The sequence below is a fragment of the Mytilus californianus genome, unplaced genomic scaffold, assembly GCF_021869535.1.
Source record: "Mytilus californianus isolate M0D057914Y unplaced genomic scaffold, xbMytCali1.0.p SCAF_4, whole genome shotgun sequence".
Lineage (NCBI taxonomy): Eukaryota > Metazoa > Mollusca > Bivalvia > Mytilida > Mytilidae > Mytilus > Mytilus californianus.
Window position 1 is genome coordinate 21749646 of NW_026262690.1, and position 26114 is coordinate 21775759.

The 26114-nt window shown below is 32.1% G+C and overlaps 1 protein-coding gene and 1 long non-coding RNA gene across 3 annotated transcripts in view; one reads left to right on the forward strand and one right to left on the reverse strand.

Annotated features, from left to right (window-relative positions):
• The window catches only part of LOC127737688 (uncharacterized), a 31258-nt gene extending 8137 nt beyond the window's left edge, over nt 1-23121 (forward strand). For both annotated transcript variants that reach the window (XM_052248546.1, XM_052248547.1), the window contains 10 exons: nt 1079-1145; nt 2683-2732; nt 5354-5428; nt 6411-6449; nt 10276-10341; nt 12773-12883; nt 14258-14347; nt 16135-16242; nt 20579-20629; nt 21454-23121. In XM_052248546.1, the coding sequence (XP_052104506.1) occupies nt 1079-1145; nt 2683-2732; nt 5354-5428; nt 6411-6449; nt 10276-10341; nt 12773-12883; nt 14258-14347; nt 16135-16242; nt 20579-20629; nt 21454-21485 (689 nt within the window). In that variant the 3' untranslated portion in view covers nt 21486-23121. The remainder of the gene's footprint in view (nt 1-1078; nt 1146-2682; nt 2733-5353; nt 5429-6410; nt 6450-10275; nt 10342-12772; nt 12884-14257; nt 14348-16134; nt 16243-20578; nt 20630-21453) is intronic.
• The window catches only part of LOC127737694 (uncharacterized), a 221441-nt gene that overhangs the window by 145668 nt on the left and 49659 nt on the right, over nt 1-26114 (reverse strand). The gene's annotated exons all lie outside the window — the stretch shown is intronic.

The window sequence follows — 26114 nt, forward strand, 5'->3', positions numbered from 1 at the left end:
AACACATTTAACTTCTCTACCCTTTACACTAGTATTATTCATTCTATACTTAAAAATCGAAAGAATTAGTCCAACTTGTTTTCATAAAAAGAATGGTCAACGAAGATAAAAAGATATATCCTGTTTTAGCAAGAGAAACATCATTCTTGTAAAAAAAAACTCCAATTCAAACATAAACTGATATTTTTTTTGTATTAGCAATATACATATAACAATTGGAGAAATTGTTTTGAACAGGCATTCTTTTTCCTGTGAGACCCAAACCGTACCCCTTTTCTTGCAAACTTATTCCTTTACATGAATTTATTCCGGAGTTTTTCGTGAAGAATAAATAGAAGCTGGCATTATCCCTTAACTTAACGTCCAACTTTTAAAATGAAGTCCTCTCACAATATAAGTCATAGTTTAGTGACTATGTATAACACATCTATCCCATCGCACTTAATTTATAATTATTCTGGGTTGAAATAAATGATTCAAAGGATTCAATTAAATCTGCTTCATATCTTGACTTACATCTAGTAATTGACATTGAAGGTCGGCTGAAACCTAAACATACGAGAAAAGAAATGATTACCGCTTTACAGTTGTAAACGTTCCATTTCTATGCAACATTCCAGGATCGCCTGCATATAAAGTATATATCTCCTAGTTGATACGATGTTCAAGAGCTTGCCTTTCTTATCATGATTTCCTTGAAAGAGGGTTGCTGTTTTCAAGAAAGCTATTGAATCAAGGATTTCTTTTGGTAAAGTTAAAGTCACCATATCGAAGGATATACGGACGCGATTAGGATTTGGTGGACATTTATGGAAAATATGTATCACAGATGACAACAGATATTTTCGACAATCCCGTTCTCTTTACCTCGATTATGGCTCACAAAATGCGACCTATCGCAGAATTTGTACTTTTTATTTAAAATGCGAAGTAGAATGTATTATACAAATAAAGTAAAATTAAGAATATATTGTCTAAGAATGTGATAACGATCTATTTCTTTTCACATTAGAAATTTTAGAAATGCTTATATTAAACAGTGATGCAACCAGTACAAATAAGTTGTATTTTATTACAGATTATACCTGTATTAAAGAGAAAGAATTTGGGGTGAAAAAATTTACCTGTCCTAAGTTAAGTGAAAGGTGAGCCAACTATGGGGGTTACCATATCCCATATCCCTAGCATTTCAAAATGAAATAGTTTATAAATACTCAATATCCTTATAAAAAATAGCATTTCAAAACAAAAACTATACATAATTAGAATTTAAATGCTTAAGTAAGAGCTTGGATATTTCATATACAGGAAATCCCTTGTAAGACTGGATCCCTGATCTAATTCACACCAAGGCCATTTTCAAAAGTCCTATAATATTTACTATAATGGACAGTATCACACCTCAATTAGTCCCAGATTGCTCTGACATCTGACGGCCTTTTTGGGACTTGTTTAGGCTGTGGGATCCATTTATAAACTTTAAGGTTCTGACACAATATTATTAGTTCCATAGTGTGCTAGTGACCTAATACGATATATATGGGGTCAGTTAATTCCATATGGGGTGAGAGCGAGAGCCATATTCCATATGGAATTTACTGATCCCATATATATCGTATTATGTCACTAGCACACTGTGTAACGAATTTATCTTACCGACTATCTTAACATGTGGTATTTAGACTAGTGGCCGATCAAATCTTCAAAACAAAAACAAATGCCAACAATAATAACTTGTTAGCGTTAAATGTGTTTTATGGATTAATTTCAATCGTTCATCATCAATTTCACAGTCTGCTGAAACCTTTCAGATTTTTCCTCAACACCGTGTTGTTTTTAAAAAGGGACGAAACACCACTACTAACCATGTACTGAAATAAACCACGCCTACTAACCCCATATGAAATATACACGGTCTCCACGAGGTTTCTTTTAACCAATCATATTCCTAGAAATTTATAGGAGGTAAGATAATATTGCTTATTTCTAAATAAACTAAATTCTAAAAACGCATGAAAATAGCCAAATGGACATTTTTTTTAGTATTTATCCTAATTATGTATAAGAAAGACATCCGTAATCAAAACCAAAAAGCTATATATTGTCTTGCATAATATATAAAATTGTTGAAAACTGTTTTAATTATATAAAAGAGGCTCTTTAATATTAATATTTTCGGAAGGATTTGGCAATTTTTAGATTTTGACTAAGAAACAGAAACAGCGGAAATTGGTCCTACCTTTTTAATCAAAATTTGTATAAATTTTAAGCTATTACAGCTGATACAACGACACAACACTGGAGGTCTTTTTCTATTGTTTAAATGTAGGTTCGCTTTTTTCATGACCGTGTATGAGAGAGAGTTTCAGGAATTACCATTTTATTCACGATTGACAAAATGGACAAAACAATAATGAAAACTGTATTTCTTGTGTACATTTATGTTTGCAGATGACTGATTTCTTGTATTGACGAATAAATACATGTAATCTACTGTGTTTTTTATTCGGATTGACTTATTATTATGAAATAAAGATCCATGGACTGAATTTAATAAATATAGTGTAAAAGACCGCTTACTCATTTGAACAACCACTATACATTTTATCTAATAAAAAATTAAATAAGTGTAACTATGCTAATGTTACTGTCAAATAGTTATTCTCGTGCATTTTCCTTTAGAATTCACCAAAAGAACACTTCAATTCCACCAATAGAGTCCGATGAAACAGGTAAATAGTATCTACATAGTAAACGTTATGAAAGGGCTGCAGTTTTAACCAGGGTTCTACAATATAATGACTGAAAATGAGTTTATCATAAATATGATGCTGTCACATAACTTGTTATTATGATGCATAAAAAAACTGAAATAATTAATACAAAAAAAGTTTCCACATCTTTGTCGTCAATGTTCAGTCCATATTGTATCATGTTATTTTTCTAAAACTCCCTCAAACACCATTGACCTGACACGGTTCTAGTCATAAGTTAATGCCCTTTTGGACTTCATTCTATTTATAGGTTTGGTCTGTTGGTCTTTTAATTGTTCGGTTTGTACCATGAACATGAAGAACTCATAGAACTACTTCATTGATCATTCGATAGATTCATTCAAGGGCTGGATAGTGACCTGTAAAATTCATTGATGTTTTTTACAGTCAAAAACATCCTCATTATTTACACCAAATTTAAACATACGCTACGATAAACTGTATGTCAATTAAGGTTATATTACGTTTTGAAGTTAATAAATTCCACATGTCGTTTGATCATATTCATTTTAATCTTTTGACTATTGAAAGAAATGTATAATTAACCACCTAATGCTTAAATAAAAGAAAAGCTTCTTAATGGTGCCAAAAGGTATATCGGAAAATAGATCAGAACATAAACACCAAAACCCGATAACTAAGATGATATAGACGCAAAGAAACCAAAAGCGAATAGCATATGGGGTCCAGATAGCCGAGCTTGATAGAGGGACTCAATATGGTGGGATCGAACCAGTGTTACACAAAAAAAAACTCTGCGCATTCCGTCTACCAAATGGCAATAAGAAGATCATTAACTTGAACAGACTGAACATAATTTTAAAAGCGGGACTAACATGTGCTCGTTTCTGCATGAAACAAACTTGAATTGCTACACTTGTTGGTTGAAAATTACCTCTCAAGAAAACAAAAACGGAAAAACTTCTTATAGGTGTCATGAATATCCTTATATCAAGCATGTACAAAATGTAGCCCTTGTAAGAACTTCCCTGAATTTAATATAGGAAATTTTCAAATGTTTTACAGCTCTTTTCATAATGCTAGCAAGACAAAGGTTTGTTTGGCTTGCTTGCTTTGTTTGTATCAATGTTTGCAAGTATTGTAATTAAGATTGACATCTGAAATAAAGGCAACAGTAGTATACCGCTGTTCGAAACTCATAAATCGATAGAGATAAAAACAAATCCGGGTTACAAACTAAAACTGAGGGAAACGCATCAAATATAAGAGGAGAACAATGACACAACAAAAACACAACATTAAAATGTAACACACACAGAAACGAACTATAATATAACAATGGCCATTTTCCTGACTTGATACAGGACATTTTAAGAAAAAAATGGTGGGTTGAACCTGGTTTTGTGGCATGCCAAACCTCCCGCTTTTATGGCAACGTCAAACACAACACCAAAACGACAACATCACATGACAGGACCACAATACAAATAAATGGGAGAACATATAGGACAAAGAAACACACGAATCATAGCTAGCAGAAGGTACTAGGCTTAAAATTCAATACGCCAGACGTGCGTCTCGTCCACACAAGACCAACCAGTGACGCTCAGATAAAAAAAGTTTGAAAGCCAAAACAAGTACAAAGCTGAAGAGCACCGAGGACCAAAACTTCCAAAAAGTTGCGCCTTACACGGACAGGATTTTCTGCCTGGGACAAGAACATCCTTATTATTTAGAATAATTTATAATTTTGCAAACAGTAAATTTTATAAAATGACTATATAATAGATATACATGATAAAACCAAAGTGGGAACTAACTACAGAATAAAAACGGATACATTACATAAAACAACTTAATCCAACATATAAAAATACACAGCCGAGTTAGCTAAAGCCTCAACGCACAAAGTGACGTCACATTTGAAATTCTAAAAAAACACACAAAGTGACGTCACATATGAATTTGTAAAAATATTTCCCAAAAATAAGATAGGACCAGGATTGACCCAAGACCAGATCTGCAATACTGACATTACATTTATTAATAACAATGAAAATTACAATACTTATTAATATCAAACAACATAAAAAGGCGGATTTAAACGTGTATACTTTATATTTAAATTTGATTTGACATTATCAAATAATCAAATTTACCTATACACAGGTTTAACTCCTCCTACTTATATTGTTTGCAGATGTCAATCTTAATTACAATGCTTGAGCAAACATTTATACAACAAAGCAAGCAAGTCAAACAAACCTTTGTCTTGCTAGCATAACGAAAAGAGCTGTAGTTCTATTTACTACATTATTGAAGAAGAAAATTTACGAGGAACATCACATTGACGGATACAGTAAGATACTGCTAACGACATTAAAATTCGTTGAAAATATCGTCTGAGGAATTTGTAACCCTGTAAACGTAACATTTCGGCAAATGCAAGGTAACGGTCACTATAGTCAGTTAGAACATTTTCTAATATAACTTCCTTTTAAAGTGTTAAATATTGATACATGTAAAACAGAATAATGTTTCATTTTCTGTTATAACACTATTTGTATACACAACATGTAGTAAAGTGCAGACTATAAAAGAAGTAACGTATTTTGTAGGAAATGTTTTGGTCTGGAAAATAATTCTGACAGTAGCTTTACCAACAGCAATTATTTCAGGTTTTATCTTTTTTGGTAAGTACATTTATCAGATAACAAATATCTTTTTTAAATGTTGAAAGCGTAATAGAGTCCATAAGATGATGCATTCGGAATGTTTAAAGCATTGTTTTAATTAAAGTCAACAAATGAGTTACTTTGAAGGAAAATTATCCAATCCCCAATTTCAAATCCATAGGTTTTTCTTAATAGTTACCAAGGTACCAGGATTATAATTTTATACGCCAGACGCGCGTTTCGTCTACATAAGACTCATCAGTGACGCTCAGATCAAAATAGTTATAAAGCCAAACAAGTACAAAGTTGAAGAGCATTGAACCAAAATTCCAAAATGTTGTGCCAAATACGGCTAAGGTAATCTATTCCTGGGATAAGAAAATCCTTAGCTTTTTCGAAAAAATCAGTTTTGTAACAGGAAATTTATAAAACATGACCATATAATTGATATTCATGTCAACACCGAAGTGCTGACTACTGGGCTGGTGATACCCTCGGGGACGAAACGTCCACCAGCAGTGGCACCGACCCAGTGGTGTAAATAGTTATCAAAGGTATCAGGATTATAGTTTTATACGCCAGACGCGCGTTTCGTCTACATCTTAAATGATATGTTGTTAATGCATAAATGTCTGTTTTAATGATATAAAAATAATAATAGGATCACCGACTCCGTTTTAATAGTATGCTTCATTCAAAGTGTGTTCTAGGTGAAAACAGTACCACGAAACGTCAATTAAGCGTAACACCATTGCGTTGTAAGCTGTAAAACGTCAGTTTATTTTTACTACAAACTGTTTTAAATTCTTAAAGTTAGTGTAACTTGGACAATACTTTATTCCTTAAAATCATTCATTTCTTGAAAATGATATTACCTAACAGTTACCAGCAGTCTTATTTGGCGTAAAACAATAACAACAGACTGATTGCATGAAATTAACTATTAGTACTACATTTTACATGGTGTAAGCATGAATAGTGCAATATTTTTGTCTTTCAGTGATTGGTGTTGCGGTTGAAAACAAGAAAAATGTGTGTGGTAAGTCCTATACTTACTTAGCTGTAAAGTTCTTTCATTAAAAAAACTAATGTGGATCTTCCTCTTTTGGGGATTCCAGTAATCGATAAATCAATTTTATCTATTAATTGTGTATCTCCATTTTAAAATGAATAAGAATATCTATTCATGTGCAGTCAGGTTTTTCCTTTTTAGAATTCCGAGCATATAGTTTCGGGTACGCTGAATCGGATATCGGATTAACAGCATTTATGTCAGATCTGTTAGAAAGATCGACATGTATTGATTTCTTTATTTTTTTGACATTTTAAATATTGATATATATCAAATAATGGTACAAAAAGTGTTTTGTAGTCCGACTATTTCTTCAAACGGGAAAGACATTTTAGTGATATAAATCATATAAATCTATATGTTAACAAGTTTGAGCTTTCTAAAAAACTGTGGACTGCTTCGATCTATCCTAATTTAAGGTAATATGTGTGCATGTGGTTGTTGATTTAGTCATGGAAAAGTGGTATATTTATATCTTGGTTGATATAGAATAGATGTCTTAGACTTGGAATATCAATTTTTGTATATATATTTATATTTGCAAATAGACACGACTCTGGAGGTGTGCCTCTCTGGAGGTGTGCCTAGATTGGCAGAAGTTATAAAATACAGATAATGCATTTTTGTAAACATTGTACAGGAACATTGTTTAGCTAAACAAATCGTGCATATTGCAGATTAACAAAGCAAATAAACACGTATTAATAATTGATATTTCAATATTGAATTTCAGTGTGCAATATATGCATAATAAAAAAAACATGAATTAATGACAGTTGATCGGAACTGAAAGACACATAGTTAATTTTCTGGCATTTGATGTCTTATCCTGAGACGAGAAAAGTCTGTAATTCTTTATCTCATTTAAGCCAATAGCTGTTGTGTATCTCAGCCGCATCATAAAGCAACCAATCAGAATCTATATGTGAAAAGTAATTATTTCAAGATGGCGTGTATATCGACTGAAACTAATAGCTCCGCACCGTGATGCGAAGCAATAAGAGACATCTTAACAAAAGTCTACCAACGTTTAACTCTCGCATACTCATTTTGATATACAAACCAAGATAAAAAAAAATATTGGGGAATGAGGGATTTCACATAAACTCAAAACGGAGCGAGACCTGGCCATCGTTTCACAAAAAATCGTACGAAAATCTTACATCTTACGCCGGTCGTATGTCAAATCGTAAGTTTTTGATCGTTTCATAAACAATCGTAAGTAGAATTTTATCGCAAGTTTTATCTAACCTTACTAGTGGTAACAGGTAGTCGTAAGTCAAATCGTAGTGGTTTAATCTGTTGATATTTTGTTAAAATCAACAATATTACATTATCTTATAAAAATTAACCTCCATGACATGGTGTGAACAGAAGACATATACAGTATACACACATTTTATGTTGTCCCAATCATAAGTAACTTAAATTCAAAATTCCTGAAATTATCGTAAATTTACCATTTCTACATTTGAGTTTATTTGAATTGAACTAAAACGAGCATCTTGCTTCCAAAGTTCCAAATATTTGACCATAAAAACTTAGAAGTGATTGAACTAGCACAGCACTAGGGAAATCTGCTTTTAGTTTTAATTAAAGAGGATTGGTACATTCCGTGCAACTTGATGCTAAATATGCTCAAAATAGAAAATTATAAACGTTTATTTACTAGTTCCTTAATCGTATGTCATACGCAGCATTATATACCCCACTTGTGGCATTCTACACGACGATTATGAAATTGACAAGAAATATATATGTCAAGCTAAAATTGCAATCATCCCTTAGTATGCATGTCCTGTGCTTATACACTAGGCGGAGGACAGTGCTCTTTATTTAATAATTTTGTGTAGCACTTAAAGAGTATATTATAGATGTATAAATGTCCTGTTCACCCGGTTGAATCCGTCATAGAAATAAATTAAAGCTGTATATTAAGCATAGATACTAATTTTCTCACCCCATTATAAATGCTGCTACGACCAGAATACCTGTATATAAAATAGATATATAAATGTTACGATTTTCCGATGGTCACAACATGAAAAACTAATTGAAAGACGCGACCGGTCCAAAATAAGGCCCTTATAGCCACTTGTCCTTATAGTTTGACCCAGATTTCAAGATTCAGTTTTCAAAGAAATGTCAGATATAGCGTGTATGAAGTTAAATGGTTGGTTTGAGTTACTTTGAGATCACATCAAAATACAAATTGGTTCGCATGTTCATTATGCAGATAACTGTTTAACAAATATGCAAAATTAACATGGATATGTAATAGTGCAAGCGGAGATTGTTGTCCTATGGACACATAATCGTGCACCGATTCTTGTTTGATTTATATATTTAACATTAATGTTTTAGCCGCAATTTGCTGACTTGTTCTGTAATATAGAAAGAGAATAGTTATTTGAGGGTATAAATGGGGTTTACAGAATAGAGAATAAATGGCTAATATATTTTAGAAAATGGGTAAAAAAAGAAGAGTGAAAAATAGGCCAAAATGATAAAGAATAGAGAATAATGTGCAGAACAAAGAATGATGTGCAAAATTTATAAAGAATAAAGAAAAATGGTTTAAAAAAATTAAAAAACACAGGTTTGAAGGACTCCCCACCCGTACCCTCTTATATTCATGATATCTCAATCTTTTGTTACATTGAATTCGCAGCCTTAGTGCATTCTCAGTGGCGTAGCTAGGCCATTTTTAAGTGTACGCCCGGACCTCGGCGAGGGGTCTGTGGGTCCTCAGTGGTTCCAAGGCAGCGAGGGGGCAAACCCCCGAAAGCTCACGCGTTATCGTAAAATATACTAATTCTATCATTAAAAACTCTTCTATAGCAACATACATTATAGTCTAATTTCTTTATTTTCATGTTTAATTTCTTTATTGTTTTAATTTGGAATCTAATGAGCATTGGTCTGAGAGAAAAATGTCGAAACCAGTTAGTGTAAAATATGTTAAAAGGAGATGTGCGGTAAAACAATCAACCGACCAAAAAAACTTTAGATAGTAAAAAAGCAAGTCTCCATTTCAATATTGTTGATCTATTAATTATTTTGACCATGTAAATTTCTCCCATTTTTATGCAAAAATTCCTTTAACGGACACATGAAATAATAATTTACATAGATGGCCAGGTGTAATATAAAAAATCGTAAAGAGTTCCGTGGAGCCCTGTTTCTCGCCTGGGATTTCAGATGTCAGTGTAAAATTGTAATATTGACTGTAAACATTGGATCCATTTATCAGTCAAATAAAGGATTTAAGAAAAAATAAAACTTGTTTTTTAAGGTGCTTTTTCTTGATCTTGAAGATAAGCTTATTTCTAAGTTTCATTACAATCTATGAAGGTTTACATATTTATCATGTCAAAAATATCAATCCCAGACCGTCTGTTAATTGCAATAAAAAGAAGTCAGTTAAATTCTGAAAAAAATTTTAAAAAAATAATTTCAAAATTTTGCTTCAGACATTATCTGGTAACCATCAAAAAGGTTCTGCCAAATTTTCATAAAATTCGATCAAGATTTGACAAAGAAATTGATGTGTAATAAACTTTAACCCCAGACTGCGTCTACAACTAACAAAAACACTAAAGACACACACAGTACCAATCTGAAAGTACATATTGTTACTGCTAGTTCCAAGACAATAACAGCGAATAAAGAAATCATGTACCCAAGACAAAATAAGTACAGAAATGGATAGATAGTTATATCATACTTTTCGACAGGGTTCACAAAAGTGGCCTCATCATACATTCTTTAACCTAGAAAACTTCTTTTGTAGAGCAATTGAGTCGTCTTTTTAATTCAAAGAAAAATAACAGCAAGGAATATGAACTACATCCGAAGGGTAAGAATATGAACAATATTTACATTGTGAAACAACATAGGTATAGAGAATATCAAGTAGATGGCAGTAAAGCAGCTTAGCACCATTAACAATACATAGTTAACTGCAAAAACGATATTAAACTATACTGTCTACCAGTAAAGTGTATCAGTATACTACACACAAAATCTACTTAAATTAATATCACTGATAAAGATACTAATAATCCTAATGCAGATGATACTGTAAATTCAGAAATTATTGCTTGCATTCATTATTGAGATTTTTGGAGAATGAGAGGTTAATTATTGCGATTTCTGGAAAATCAGCATGCAGATACTTGTATCAGATATCAGAATGCGAGCTCTTATTATATTGCGATACTTACCAAGTCGCATTATTCGCAATAATAAAAACCTTGAAATAATTTTTGAATTTACAGTACTTAAAATAAGATCATAAAAAATATGAAAATATGTAAATATCAAGAGGACAAATGTATACAGGATTACGTTATTGATTTTAGAATTTTCCAAAGGTGTTATCGTATGGTCATAATATATATACTCGAGGGTATCATCAGCCCAGTAGGCAGTACTTCGGTACTGGCATGAAAATACGAACGGATTTTTTGTTATTAAAATTAGCTGTTACAAAATGTTAGAAATTATTTTAAGTTAAGGAATATATCTCCCTCATGCAAAGCTCTGATTCCTTGCCCGGCTTGGCTATACTTTTTTTTACCTTTTTGGATTATAGCCCTTCGTCTTTTTAATAAGCTTTGGATTTACAAATATTTTGGCCTAGAGCATCACTGAAGAGATTTTATTGTCGAAATGCGCATCTGGTGCAGAACAATTGGTACCGTTAATGTTTTTCTTGTAATTAAAAATATCTCTCAAAAAAGGAACAATTTTTTTTTTAGAATGTGCTTAAAATATGAATCAACTATTTCTGGACATAGAACCCACTGACAAAACATATATTTAGTCTTGAAAACCATGTCCAACCAAGGATTTATTAATTGATTGGTGTTTAACGCCACTTTCAGCACTATTGCGCTATTTCTAGGCGGTCATTTTTTTATTGGTGGAGGAAGCCACATTGCCCGGAGGGAACCACCGACCTTCGGTAGGAAAATTGACAATCCTAGTTAATTAAGATGGAGTCAAACGCACCTGTTACGTGCCGGATTTGAACTCACAACCTCAATGTTGACAGGCTGCCAACCAAGGATACATAAGGGACAAGTAATATCTAACTAAAATAAAGATTCAACTAGGTCTTATGACCATACCACATAACACCTCAGTAAAATTCCAAAATCAAATAATTCTTTACAAATTTGTTATCTTGATATTTTCATATTTAATTTTTCTCGATGCTCTAATTATCATCTGCATTAACATAGTTAATACCAAAATCAGTGATATTCACTGAGGACGTTTGAATTTATTCGAATCATGATAAGCAAAATCTGCCATTGCACCAATTCCTAAATGAACATCCGATTACATGGCGCTTGACCTCGCTATAACATTTACATTATCCTCCGCATGCAATGAATCTGATTAGAAATCATTAGCTGTACCATCGCCATTCAATAAGTGTGCCAAAGAATTTTGCCATGATAGTAATTGTTCACAGTTCTCATTTGTTTTCCTTCAAAGTTTGCACCTTGATCACGGCGAACGGTATTTAAACATCCATTATGTACACAAAAAGGTATTCCTGTCAGTTTTTGCATTATGCGTTGATATAGCCTTAATATATTTAGTGATCTGTTTTGGTGAGAGTGAATAAGGCAGATTACTTCAGTATGTTTCTTAGTCTAAAAATACACACAAATCAGTGATAAAATTAGCTGTTTCCTTGTTTCTCCTGTTCTAGTATCAGAGATGATCAATACTTCTCTTGCCTCTAATGTAACAGTATTATTGAAATCACAGTTTCCTTGTTACACTTTGATTGGTACCAAAAATGTTTCCTTGCTTCCCCTCTTACAGTTTCAGAGGTATCAATAACTGTTTCCATGTATCCCCTGTCCCTGTATCATTGGTATCAAAAACTGTCATCAGACACACGGAGAATTATCTTGTTCCGTTGATTGATATCGTTTGATTTTGTCAGTTTTATATTATAAGCTTTCGTTTTTTTCATAAGCTGTGGATTTTCAAATATTTTTGGCCTCGAGCATCACTAAAGAGACATTTATTGCCAAAATGTGCATCTGGTTCAGATAAATTGGTACCGTTAATGTTATTATGGACTACCCTTTTTTGATTTTGCGTTGGAGTTCGGTATTTGTTATACTTTAGATAATCAATTTAGTTTATTTTTCATTATAATTTATACTTTTTAGTTAATATATATATATATATATATATATATATATATATATATATATATATATATATGTGTGTGTCTAATACTAATATCAAAACCATTTAAGGACAAAGCGTTTCAACACAGACAAGTTTAGTCACACAGGAGTATTTAGAAGATAAAGATGTTAGCCTAAAGAAACAGAATATAAACCCAAACAATGCACAGTTTCCTAAAGGTAAACTAAAGAAAACTTATTTACTGTTTATCTTGGATTAAATAAATGTTGTAGATTTAAATGAAAAAAATGGTAAAAGAATCGATGAAATAATATGAAAGGCAATTTTTCAGTTTTTATCATTTGTGAATTATGGGCTTATTAACTCATAGTTCATTAGAAATATATAATAGATACCAAAATTTACAGTTGCAGTATAAAAATGGTGTAATTATGATTTGATTTTTTTTTAAAGTTTAAGTAAATAAAATGAATCATTTGGTTAAGGAATACAGTATAAGTGGTAATAATAACTGTTCCGTTGTCTTCTCTGTTACGGTATTAATGGTATCGAATGTTTTCTTGTCAACCCTGTAAATATCGCTGATTTCAATAACTGTTACCTTGTCCCCTTGTTTGGTATCAATGGTTTCACAAATGTTTCATTGTCTTCTCTGTAACAGTATTAGTGATAGCTGTGTTCCCCGTCACAGTATCGAAGATATCATGAACTATTTCCTTGTCTCCGCTGTTGAGACATTAGGTGTTTCATTAAATGTTGCTGGTCTCGTCTGCATGTAACCATATCAGAGGATAATAGATGTGTCCATATTTCCCCTGTTTTTGTATCAGTAAATTAAACACATTTTCCTTGTATCCTCTGTTATAGTATTAGTGATGCAATTGATGCATTGATAACGAAAAATGTTTCTAATTAATGCTAATTTGACAAAATTATTAAACTGATTACAATTACAACGTATTTCCTTTCTTTAATATTTTTCAAAAGGTGCTGGACATGGTAATAGCTGTGTGAAAATACACAATTGTGTATAGGGCTGGTGGTGTTTAGATAAATCTTAGTAACTTTCAGTTAATTTTATTTTACAGCCGAATCATCTCTTAATAATGTCACTTAATATTTCACTAAAAATGAACTCATCAAAGATACCAGGCTTATGATTTTGTACGCCAGAGTCACGTTTTGTCTACAAAAGACTCATCAGTGACGCTCGAATCAAAAAAGTTAAAAGGCCAAATCAAGTATGAATTTGGAGGGCAATGATGTTCCTTTTTGTTACAATTCTGATAAACGAGACATTAAATTAGGCTTTGCATTTTTGATTCAAGTTCTAGCTGTGCCATTATTTGAACTGAAACTACTCGGGCTTTATTCAGAAAATACTGGTGACTTAATCCGTCCTGAACACCTGACTTCACCCTTATATTTCTGTACTCAACATTAAAGTACATATTTATGTTATTTTATATATTAGTTTCATTATTATATTTTTGTTACAGGTTATTATTATATCTGTTGATGCAAATTATTGTACAAGTAATTTACATTGATAATATTTAGTTCATTGATTTCTATGTTTTGAATTTCCTCAGTGTCAAACCAAGGAAACGGATGTAATGATTGTGGCATCAAGACGAGTCCAGTTATATCTACTAGTAGTAATTTTGAAGGAACAACAGAAGGTACATCTTATCAAGACAATTTGAAGGTTTTAAGCCATTACAGTACTTGTGTTTTGGTTTCATAGAAAAATCTATTTTTAATAGAAATAATGTATCATTAGTGTGACCGTGTGTATTCACGGATTTGGGTTGTGTTTTCGAAACATGGTCATAAACGTATAAATTATTGAGGGGAAAGATTATTAAAAAAACTGAGGGAATCGCAGGATCTATGAAAGGGCCGAGACGGGGTGTGTCAATAGGTTAATGCATGACTTTTTAGCTAATCTTTCCGAAGTCAGGGTCTTCAAAACTGTCAATTGACTTATTATATGAGTCATTGTCTTTCAATATATTTATCAAACATAAGGCTAAAGCTTGAGCAATAGTTCAATATCTTAAAAACCGCAATAAAAACAGAAAAAGCAAATCAAAATAAAAAAAAAAAGCCAATATAACTAAAATCGTGAATTGATTCTGGATAGGAGTTATTTGCCTTAAATGTCCATTTTTGACGAATGGCAACATTTGCGCCTGTAGACAGAAGCGGTAAACTCAAAAAAAGTCAGTAATATAATATCAACAAAACTGCTAAATTGACGACAACTATTTCCGGTCTAATTTTAAGAGTTATTGTCCTCAAAAAATGATGATTTTTGAAACAGTTTGGCATTGTTTGCCTTTTATCTTGAACGCAATAGCAGATAGACAGAAACTGTAAACACCAAACATGATCAGCAATGAAAGGTTTTCAATCTCAAGATTACCAAATGGCGACACAATCTGTCGACTCCATGTATGAGTCATTGTCCTTTAAAGAAGATTTCATTACTATATTAGTGTTTTGTCTATAAATTTGTAAACAATAACAGATTGACAATTGTAACCTGGGGAGGGGGAAGGGGGTTGAGTGATGATTTTGTAAATTATTGATATAACAACGGTTATGTTATAAAGGCTTCAGAAGTACGAAATTTATAAAGTATTATTTTCATTTACAAGCATTGGATCCATTTATGTCATATGGTACCTGACGTTTCAACGTATTTATACATCCCTTAATTTAAATTCTTTAAGTTTGAACGTTCCCGATGAAGGTAAATCCCGAAAATCGCTTCAGATTCACAACATTTATAAAGTGTTATTATCATTTACTAGTGCTTATGGACTTTTAGTTTTCGAAGTAATTTTCAGCTCAGTTGTCAGTGATTCAGTAATGTCATGATATGCAACCTTTTTTTTCTAAAATATCCTGTTGGGAAATAAGAAATTATTAAGAAAACTAAGGTTCCAACTCCACCTGGTAAAGTTGACCTTAGATGAATTTGGCTATTCTTTTTATGTATCTTTTGGAAAAATAGCTTCTTATGTTTCTACGTATTTAAACATTCCTTTTTCAAATGTTTAGGTTTGAGAGCTTCTGCTGAAGGTTAATCCAGAATACCGTTTCGGACGCACTAAATTTATTTAGTGTTATTTTCATCTATTAGTGTTTAAGCTGTACTTGTAAATTCTTTCAAGATGACTGTTAAGTTCTGCATCAGAATAAGGAGAACGTAAATAAAGTTAATCCAGAAAAGCAATTTATACATAAAAATAAGAAGATGGACAACTCTCCAACCTAGACCAAATGACATAGAAGTAAACAACTATATGTCATCGTACGGCCTTCAATAATGAGCAAACCCCATACCGCACAGTCAGCTTAGTTTATTTTTCAATAATTTTACATGTTTTATTTGGATCAATTATTATTTTAGTTTAACTGTAGATATATGTGTCTTACATTGAAATTAAAACCATTTAAGGACAAAGCGTTTCAGTTGCAAGAGGAACACTCCTACCAGATGATAGATTGAAAAAAGTTGACCCAAAGAAACAAAAAACAGACTCAAGAAATGTACTAAAACCAAGAGGTAAATAAAGATAGCATTTTCATCAACAATCTTGAATTTGAAACATTGTGTTCATTAAAATACAAATTTCGTAAAAGAAACAAAGAAATAATATAAACCCTATTTTTTAGTTTTTGTCATATATAAACTGTGGGCTTATTTACGCACTTTTCATTGGAAATCTGTAATTGATATACTTCAGCTATAGTACAAAAGAAGGGTGAATTTGACATAAACTTGAAACAAATAATCATTAACGGTACCAATTGTTCTGCACCAGATGTGCAATTGCGAATTTAATGTCTGTTCAGTGACGCTCGGGGCCAAATTATTTAAAAATCCCAAACTTATTAAAAAGACTAATAGTTTATTAAGAAACATGACAGTCTGAAGTTTCAAAAACTCTTTAAAAACAATTAATTTGTATAAGGTGGGCTGGGCTGCGTGTGGTACCGACACATCTAGATTCATTCAATTACATAGTTTTAAAGCTCAATATTTAGTGGGAATACAAATGATCATGTCATAATTGACAATGTAAACAAAAACAATATTAAATTGAATCTCTACAGCTGTCCATTTTGTCCGGCTTAAATGCAAAACAGAACCCAAGTCAAGTCAAGTGTTCTCAAAAATGAATTTAAATACATACTAAATTCCTGACACGCACTACCAGTATACGTACTCAGTTGCAATGCCTCAATCGGGAATAGGACACAATCGGTAAAATTATAGATAAAACCAGTATTCTGGTATATAAAGCTCTAAGACTGCAAAACTGGAAAGTTGCAATCATCATGTTTTCATAGATTCTAGTTTGAAGTCGTCAATTTTTGTCAATATCGAGGAGAAAATCAAGATATGTAGCAGATATTCTATTTTAGGTATATTAATTTTAAATTTACTTGGAATATGAGATGCAAGCACTTGCTGAAATATGATTTATTTTGTGACAGGACATCATATTTGAAAGTGGAATTAAAAACTCTACAAGTTTTTGTTAGTTTGTCTTTGGATGTTTTTGTGTGAATTGTTCTTCTTATGAGTACAAAACCAAGTAGGCCAGTAGGGATGGACAATTAGTACCAATTGCAATCACGACTGTCTGTTAAAGTATCAATCCATCAAACTAGATTGAACTGTCCAAATTTGTTCTAGGGTAGAACTGCCAGGATCTGTTCGAGGGTATAAATAAAGGCAACCGTAGTATACCGCTGTTCAATAGTCATAAATCGATTAAGCGAAAAACAATTCCGGGTCACCAACCAAAACCGAGGGAAACACATCAACTATAAGAGGAAAACAACGGAACAACAGAAACACTGAACTGCAACAAAAACAAACGCCAACATAGAAACGGACTATTTGATAACAACTGCCATATTCCTGACTTGGTACAGGACATTTTAAGAAAAAATATTGGGTTGAACCTGGTTTTATGGCTAGCCAAACCTTCCGCTTATATGGCAATGTTAAAAATACCGCTAAAATTACAACAATACGTGACAAGAACACTCTGGACAGAGAAATACATAAATAAATAATATAATAGTACATTACAACATGTAAACCACAGAATAACAACGGACACCATTCTAACCATGTCGGTTTTCTTCTAAATCAAAACTGTGTATAAACAAAAAGATCCTGTGCATAAAGTTGCTTTTAACTAACAATCATATAAATGAAATAGCTGATTAATTATCTTAACCTTTACATTCATATAGAAAATAAAAATAAAATAACTGTAATATAAGGCAAGATCACGTAAGACCAAACAGTAAACACACTTGAAAACAAACAACATAAAACAAAAACACTGTAGACGAACCACGAGCAACCCGACCACACTGACAAACAAGACACACGCGAAATTTTCCGTAAATAACCACAAATTCAAACCACAAACGATAAGACATAACACAATATCTAACCAAATTTACAAACGAAACATCATAACTAAATATATGAATGTTGGATGTATCAATACCGAGACACGTCGTATAGCAATGCGAATTCACACTCGGGAAAACAGTCATATTCGGGAATAGGTCACGTACGGTAATTAGCAGACCAGACGACGTAGATGGTAAACCACATTCTAAGACGTGGTAAAAATGTCGTTAGTTAGTTTAGACACAGACATATCGTATATATCAACCAATTCGTGATGGTGTCCATAAAATTGAGGGAGTGTCATTTTTAATCTTTCCTCCTCATAACTCTGTTGGAGCAGTTTCTGCGTAAGGAGCACCCTCCTGTATATGAAGTCCGTATAGTGTGAACATGCACGAGCATAACGTATCAACTAAGATATGTAAACACCATACGATGGGACAGAGGGTATGTTACCGCTGAAAATCGGAAATTGATAATTGGGAAGTGTGAAGTCGTCCATCTGTATCAATATTGAGGAAAAGATCAAAGTATGATGCAGTCCTTCTAGTATCAGTAGTATCCTTAATTTCAAGTTCACTGGGATATGAGATGTAAGTACTGACTGAGATATGGGTTATTCAGTGATAGGACATCATCAATATATCTGAAAGTAGAATTACAGAATTTCGTAAGGTGCTTTTTCTTTTTGTCTTTTAAAAGGTTCTGAATGAATTCTACCTCATACGAGTACAAAAACAAATCGGCCAGTAGGGTTGCACAATTAGTACCCATTGGAATACCGACTGTCTGTTGAAATATCAATCCTCCAAACTGAACAAATATATTGTCGATCAAAAAGTCCAGTATTTTGATAATATCATCTTCAGTGTATTTTCTGATAGAATCAGTGTGGTTCTTCACAAAATAAATATTATTATAACCCAAAACAAGAAATTTGTATCTACGATTCCCATTTTTATAGAAAAAGCTCAGTTTAATGGGATGGTGAAGTCGATCTTTCAATTGAGCATGGGGAATAGTAGTGTAAAGCGTAGAAAAATCAAAAGTCTTAATGTTGATGCAAAATTGCAGAGATTGTGATCTAAGATTTAACAGTAGATCTTTAGAATTTTTAAGAATCCACATCTGATTGACACCACTGGTTGAATATATCTCATCACAATATTTTTGAAGGAAGGCCATCTTTAACTGTAGAAAGAATAGTAGTCGGCACTTTAGAAAGATGTTTAGTCGAACATCTTGATGATCCAGCTATGTATCGTTCTTTATAAGGAGTTTTGTGAAGTTTTGTATGATATAATGATGGTAGACTTTCTTCGTTTTCTTTGATGTTAATACCAAATGAAAGGACAGATTTGTGATTTTCTAAAATTTCATCCTTTGAAAATGATGTTAAAGTATATGTAGGATTACCAGTTTTGCTGTTTATTCCAAGCTCTTTTATGAGACATTCCAAGTAATGGTTTTTACATATGAAAACAATATTATTGGAGGTATTTTCTGCAGGAACAACGACATATTTGTCATGCAAAGAGGATAAAGCAACCACAACCTCCGGGTTCTTGAATGGGTTAGAAACCCTTGTGCTCATAGTACATCGTAGTTTCTGAATGCGCTACTGAATGCATGATCGAATAGCTTTGATCCATTCAGACAAAGTGTCCAGTTCTGGTTCATCTGGCTTGCGCTTTACCCATGTTCTGGCATAGTCCTATAACAGTTTTAAATTATGTAAATTAGAGAAGTTCTCTGGTCATGATTTAAAACAAGGAAGTCAATCCAGTACGTTGGATTTCCCTTGTAAATCATATTCTAGATTTTGGATGTTTTTTAGTTCTGTTATTTCTTAATGTTTACCATTATTTCTAAATAAAAACATATTTTTATTTGTATATGAGAATGCTCAAGCAGCAGAAGAAATATACTTATTATATTTCCGTATTTATTGTCAAAATAGTAATTTTCGGAAAGAGGGTCACTTTTGGTGTTTATTACAGGTAAAAAAAATCGATTACGCATTAACTCGAGAAGTGTATTTTTACCTGAGTTGGCCGTTTTTGTAGAATGATTTGTCTTTGAAGTTTTCATCCTGTAAAATAGTATAACATATTTACTATTGCCGACATACAGGTTTACCTGTCACTGCTGAATGGCATTAGAAGGTAAATCAGTGTCTTATTTTAAAGTAAGCTCTAAAACTTTAACATGTATCTTATCACAAGAAAATGGCAATGGATAGGACTTATACATTTTTATAACTTAGGTCGTCGTCTTCAATACAAAATAATCATTTCAATAGAAAATATAATATGACATAATACACTAGACATCCAAATATACATTCCGGGTTAAAAATTTAAATTATAAAAATACCGAACTCCAAAGAAAATTCAAAACGGAAAGTCCTACCTAAAGGTTGACTATTCTTCTTTTTTTAATTTTTTGCGTGATTCTGTAGCTTTTGAATTCATGGAATCAAAGGTACCATTACTGAAAGAAGACGAACACGGTAAATATTTAATTTTTTATTGTTAAAATTTGCAACTGTAGAATTTCTATTTTTGTGTCAAACCAGAAAAGTAAAATATAATGTCTTTCTTTTTTGCATTCTGTTAATGTTAATATCAAATCATTACAATCTTTAGTTTCTATTCTTTCAACAATCATGTTATTGCTTACCACACATCATATACTGAGTGGCAATAGAAACGCAACCCCTTCATGTATTTGCCTTTTTATAAACATTCAAACCGACAGATCTTCTTTGGAAGTTAATTAATCATTCTACGATTTTGAAAACTCGTTATGATATGGCTTCAACAATTTTTCTTTGCATTTGGTCAAGAATGATCGTATTTTGATGAAAATTTGTGAGTTTTGATTTTGATCCCTATTGGACTAATCGCAGGTTTCTGAACTGTAAAAAGTCGATGTCAGACCAAACTGCTAAAGCAACATGTAGCCAAAAAAGTGGGACGAAAGATACCAGAGGGACAGTCAAACTCATAGATCGAACAAACTGACAACGCCATGGCCAAAAATAAAAAGACAAACAGACAAATAATAGTACAGATGACACAACATAGAAAACTAAAGACTAAGCAACACGAACCCCACCAAAAACTGGGGGTGATCTCAGGTGCTCCGGAAGGGTAAGCAGATCCTGCTCCACATGTGGCACCCGTCGTGTTGCTTATGTTATTACAAATCCAGTAAATAGTCTAATTCGGTAGGTCACATTCGTAAAAAATGTTTCATATATCTTACAGCAATTTTTACGATTCTAACTCCAGCAATTAGTTAATTTTGATCATATCAAAGAATTTTTTCTAGGATTCAATGAACATGAACATGGAGAGAATTAAAGTAGTATGTTACAATAAAGTCAATACTCCTGAAGACTTATGTGGACTAAATACTTATAACATGTCATGTTGTGCAGACGGAAACAACGGAATACATGATGTCATGGTGTGTAATTTGGCTTATATTTTTGAAAGTGTAATTATCTTTCTAAAAATATGTTTTATTTTTAGAAAGAAAATTGTATACTTGTATTTTGTGAAACTTTTGATTAATTTTGGTTTTATTAATGTTTACCTATGTTGTGGCAAGTAGTCGACATGTCACAGTTTGCTCAAAGTAATTTGTTTTGAAATATTAATTGTAATTAACATTTCACTAGGATATTTTAAGTTTTTATCAAAACATTAAGAGATCATGCTTTGTTTAATTATATTCTATTTTGCTAATGAGAGTACTATTTTACATATCGTGTCATTAGTTTTTGGTTTAAGTATATATAGCGTTGTGAAATTTTAAAAAAAGGAGTCATCTTTCGGAAACCTAAACTTACACTGCTAAAGTCTGTTATACTGGATCTTTAAGACTGTCGATCAGTCGACCGTTGACTTAGTAGTGTTAAGAAAAAAAATTATCTTTGACTCACTTTTTTTTTTGAGAATTTTTTTTTGAAAGCAGTCAGTGTTTCGGAACCGTAACCTCTAACTACTCATGTCTTTTATGCTGGACCTACAAGACTGTCCACCAGTCTACCAGTTGACTATGTAGTGTTGAGACAAAAGTTATTTCTGTAGCAATTTCTATTTGAGAATTATTATATTTTTGAGACTTTTACCATTTTGATTTTGAAATTAGGTTCATTTTTTGATTTAGTAGTTTTGGCATTTATATTAATTTATTTTAATATGACATTGTAAAGAGAAATTGTTTTACTTTGGATTTGATATTTAGATTTGATATTTTGTACCTTGATTAGAATATAACTATAATTATTTGGCATTGTTTAATGATTGATTGTTATCATCATTCATCAAAATTTTTATCGTTAATTGAATTATGAAAACCTTCATTGCGTTTTATTTATGCCAGAACATTAAGTCTAGCGATAGACTGACCCCCTGTCCCTTGATTCAACTACATACGCGTTAGCTCCCCCTTATCTAACAGTGCTCTAGACCTTGGTGACAGATACAATAACTGGATGCAGCAGTATTGTTAAAAAATGCGTACAAAGTTTACAAAATTTAACAGGACCGTATCGATTCTTCACTGTTTCATGCTGACGATACAGAAAGGACTCCAGTAAAAATCATATATATATTTAAAATTTAATTGTGGATACTGAGTGTTATTCAGAACGTCAAATTTTCATCTCGCATTTTAACTGCATCAGATTCATCAAAAGAAGGCCATCAGCAATTTAAGCTGTCATATTTCTATGTACAACAATGTATATACTACTACTAATAGCATTTTGTTGATCGTTTGGTAATGAACTTTGCCGCCTGTGAGATCTACATTTCTAAATTAAGATGTTTTATTTATGATAAACTGTTGTGTATTAATAATTGCTTTGTAAACTAAGCTTTTTGTGAGTTCATGCTGGTGTATTGTGCCAGTCTTTATTTTATTTGTATCTTGACATTAATGCGAAATGTAAATTTAATGTGTATAGAATAAATAAAATGTAACAATGTTTTTGGTTCATAAATATTATAAATATTTATTTTGCTGATAAGTATAATATGTTTAACAAGCAGACAATCAAACTATTGCCCGTTGTCTAACATTTGAAATTCCTGATTGCCCCCCTTAATTTGTAATCTTTTTGTTTTTAATAATCAAATGTGGGACAATCAGGATGACAGTTGTGTTATTCCTTGTCATTGATATATAGATGGTTGTCTAATTGGCAATTATAACTTATCTTATTCCCCTTATTTTGCCGTTAACATCAAATAATATGTACAGGTTGGTACTCTGTGTCTTAAGTAATTTTGTTAGTTCTTTTTAAGGCTTAGTATCCATTTGATGAGTCTAGCCATTATTCAATTCATTTTTTGACATATCTTTTTATTGCAATGTTAGATTACTTTCCCAGGTTATTGAGATAAGCGCTCACAATAAAGAGATGTGGCATGGTATTGCCAATGAGAAAAATATCAACCAGAGTAAAAAAAAAACGTAAGCAACTATAGGTCACCGTACGTGTTTTACAGTGATGTTTCAATTTGTTTACCCTTGTAATTATATTTTACTTAATTTGTACTTTATCGAGAAAGGATATACTATATGTGGTAAGTACTATCAACTACAAAAACTTTTTTGTTGACATCTGTGTTAGAGTTATTTGCATGTTTGTTTGAAATTTTTAGTCAGTTGTGTTGTATGTCTGTGATGTATGGTTACCCAATTTGGCTACTGAATTCCTATTATTGTCGCAGTAACCTATTATGTCTGTTTGGGTTGCTCACCCAATTTTATCAATATAACAGAATTACTATAAACAACTGTCATACAAATTGGAGGGTTAGCTAGCTAAAAAAAACAGGTTAAACCCACCAATTTCTTCGGAAAATGAATTTACCAGGTCAGGAATATGACAGTTGTTTTTCACTCGTTCCGTTGGTTGATAACGTTTGATTTTGTCAGTTTTTATAGACTTCCCCTTTTTGAATTTACCTTGGAGTTCGGTATTTTGTTATACTTTTTTAGGTGTGCCATATTCTCATGTGCCTGTCTCAAGCCAGGAGCAAGTAATCCGGAGGTTCTGAATGTTGTAAGACGCTGTCTGTCATAATGGTTTTTCGATAATTGTTTGTACCGATTATCAAGTTGTCTGCATATTGAAATTGTAAAATATCAGCTGCGAGTCACAATATGAAGCTTTTTGTCGAGTGAGCACAGGGAACGAGTTCAAAAAGGCTTCATATTGTGTCGTGCAGCTGATATTTTACAATATATATATGCAGACAACCAAATAATCGAGTTATCGGGTTGTTTTTGCGAATTTTGCATGATAGAAATAATTGTTTTTCTTGTTTCACCAGCATACCGGAAGATGACTTGATAAATTCGGGTCAAACTTATCAACGTCGGTTCATTCATTCTGACGTCAGTGATATGTTCGGGTCAAAGTTATAAGGATGTATTATTCTGATGTTTCAGTCTCGTTGAAATGTCGTTCGGGAATTATTTCCAAAACATGTGATACAAGTGGAAAATATCAATGAATTTAAAAAACAATAATAATCAAACTAAACTCTGTGAAAAAATTGTGTACATACAATAAGCAGTTTTTGATAAATAAAATTTTCATATTTGATTACCAATCCGGTCAGTGTCATCAGCCAAAATGGATGAGGGGTACTAAGAAACGATTTTACCAAAAATATGTTAATCCCATATCATTTTTTTTCTTTCAAAATTCTTAGATATGTATTTTTTCAATCATTTATAACCAAAACGTTGTATTAATATGCATGTTCTTCTAAATAAAAAAGAGAAAAATCCCAAATTTACAAAATTGACAGCATGGTCAATTTGACACGAAAAGCAACAACATTTTATAAAACTTTTTAATATTAACACCAACCTATAGTTTTTTTAAGCTAAATTTATTCAGATTGGTCCACTTCATCTTAAGTGAAAGTATGAAAAAAAGTTGAATTGTAAAACTGTGATTTTTTTCATGATAATAGCCCAAAAATAGGTAAAAATTGATGAACAATGGGAAAATCATTAAAAATGGGGTACTTTCAAAAGGCCGTAGCAAAAAAAAAGGTACACCACCATATGATTTTTTTCTTCATCGATTACTTTCTTACAGTCATGAAAACCCAAAAATCAGGTTAAGAAAAAAAGTGTAATTCTATAAATTTTTGGCCTCTCAGAGGTGTACATCCTTAAGGCCGGGTCAACGTATTTTTTGACGTCACAAAGCCGTTATATGCAATTTTATTAAGAGCTGAGCATAGTGAAACAAACAGTGGGAAGTAGTATAGAAAGGGGGATTCTACACCACCTTCAATTTTATAGTAGAAATTCAGCATCTCACATCAAAAATGAATCATTTTAAAAAAACCAAATTCAAATAAAAGAATGACAACTGATAATTAAAAACCAATTGTTCAGAGAACAATTAAAGGTCTTTCCACTTTAATTTTCTAAATAATTGATAAGAAGCTACTTCTGGTTTCTTAAAGTTACTTTTGGTGTCTAATCATAGGTTTCTTCATAATGATTCATTAAATATATGGTTTCTATATACATTTGCCTGAAATAAGGGCGATAATTGCCGACTTCCGGTTAAGAAAATGTCACTTCCGATCTCGAAAGATAGCTGTATTTACAATGATTCCACAAATATATGGTTTTTCTATATTTGTGCCTCTAAAAAGGGAGATAATTGGCTACTTCCGGTTTAGGAAATGTCACTTTCGGTCTCAAATGATAGCTTTATTCACCCTGATTCCAAAAATATATAGATTGTATATACTAATGCCTGTTATAAGGAAAAAATTTGCTACTTCCGGTTTATAGAAATTACTTCCGGTTTCAAATGATAGATTTTCGTATGCCTATTTAAAAATATATGCTTTCTAGGTACTTTTTCATGCAATAAATGCAAACATGACTACTTCCGGTTCACTAAATGTCACTTCCGGTTGATATTTTTCAAAGTCACATGT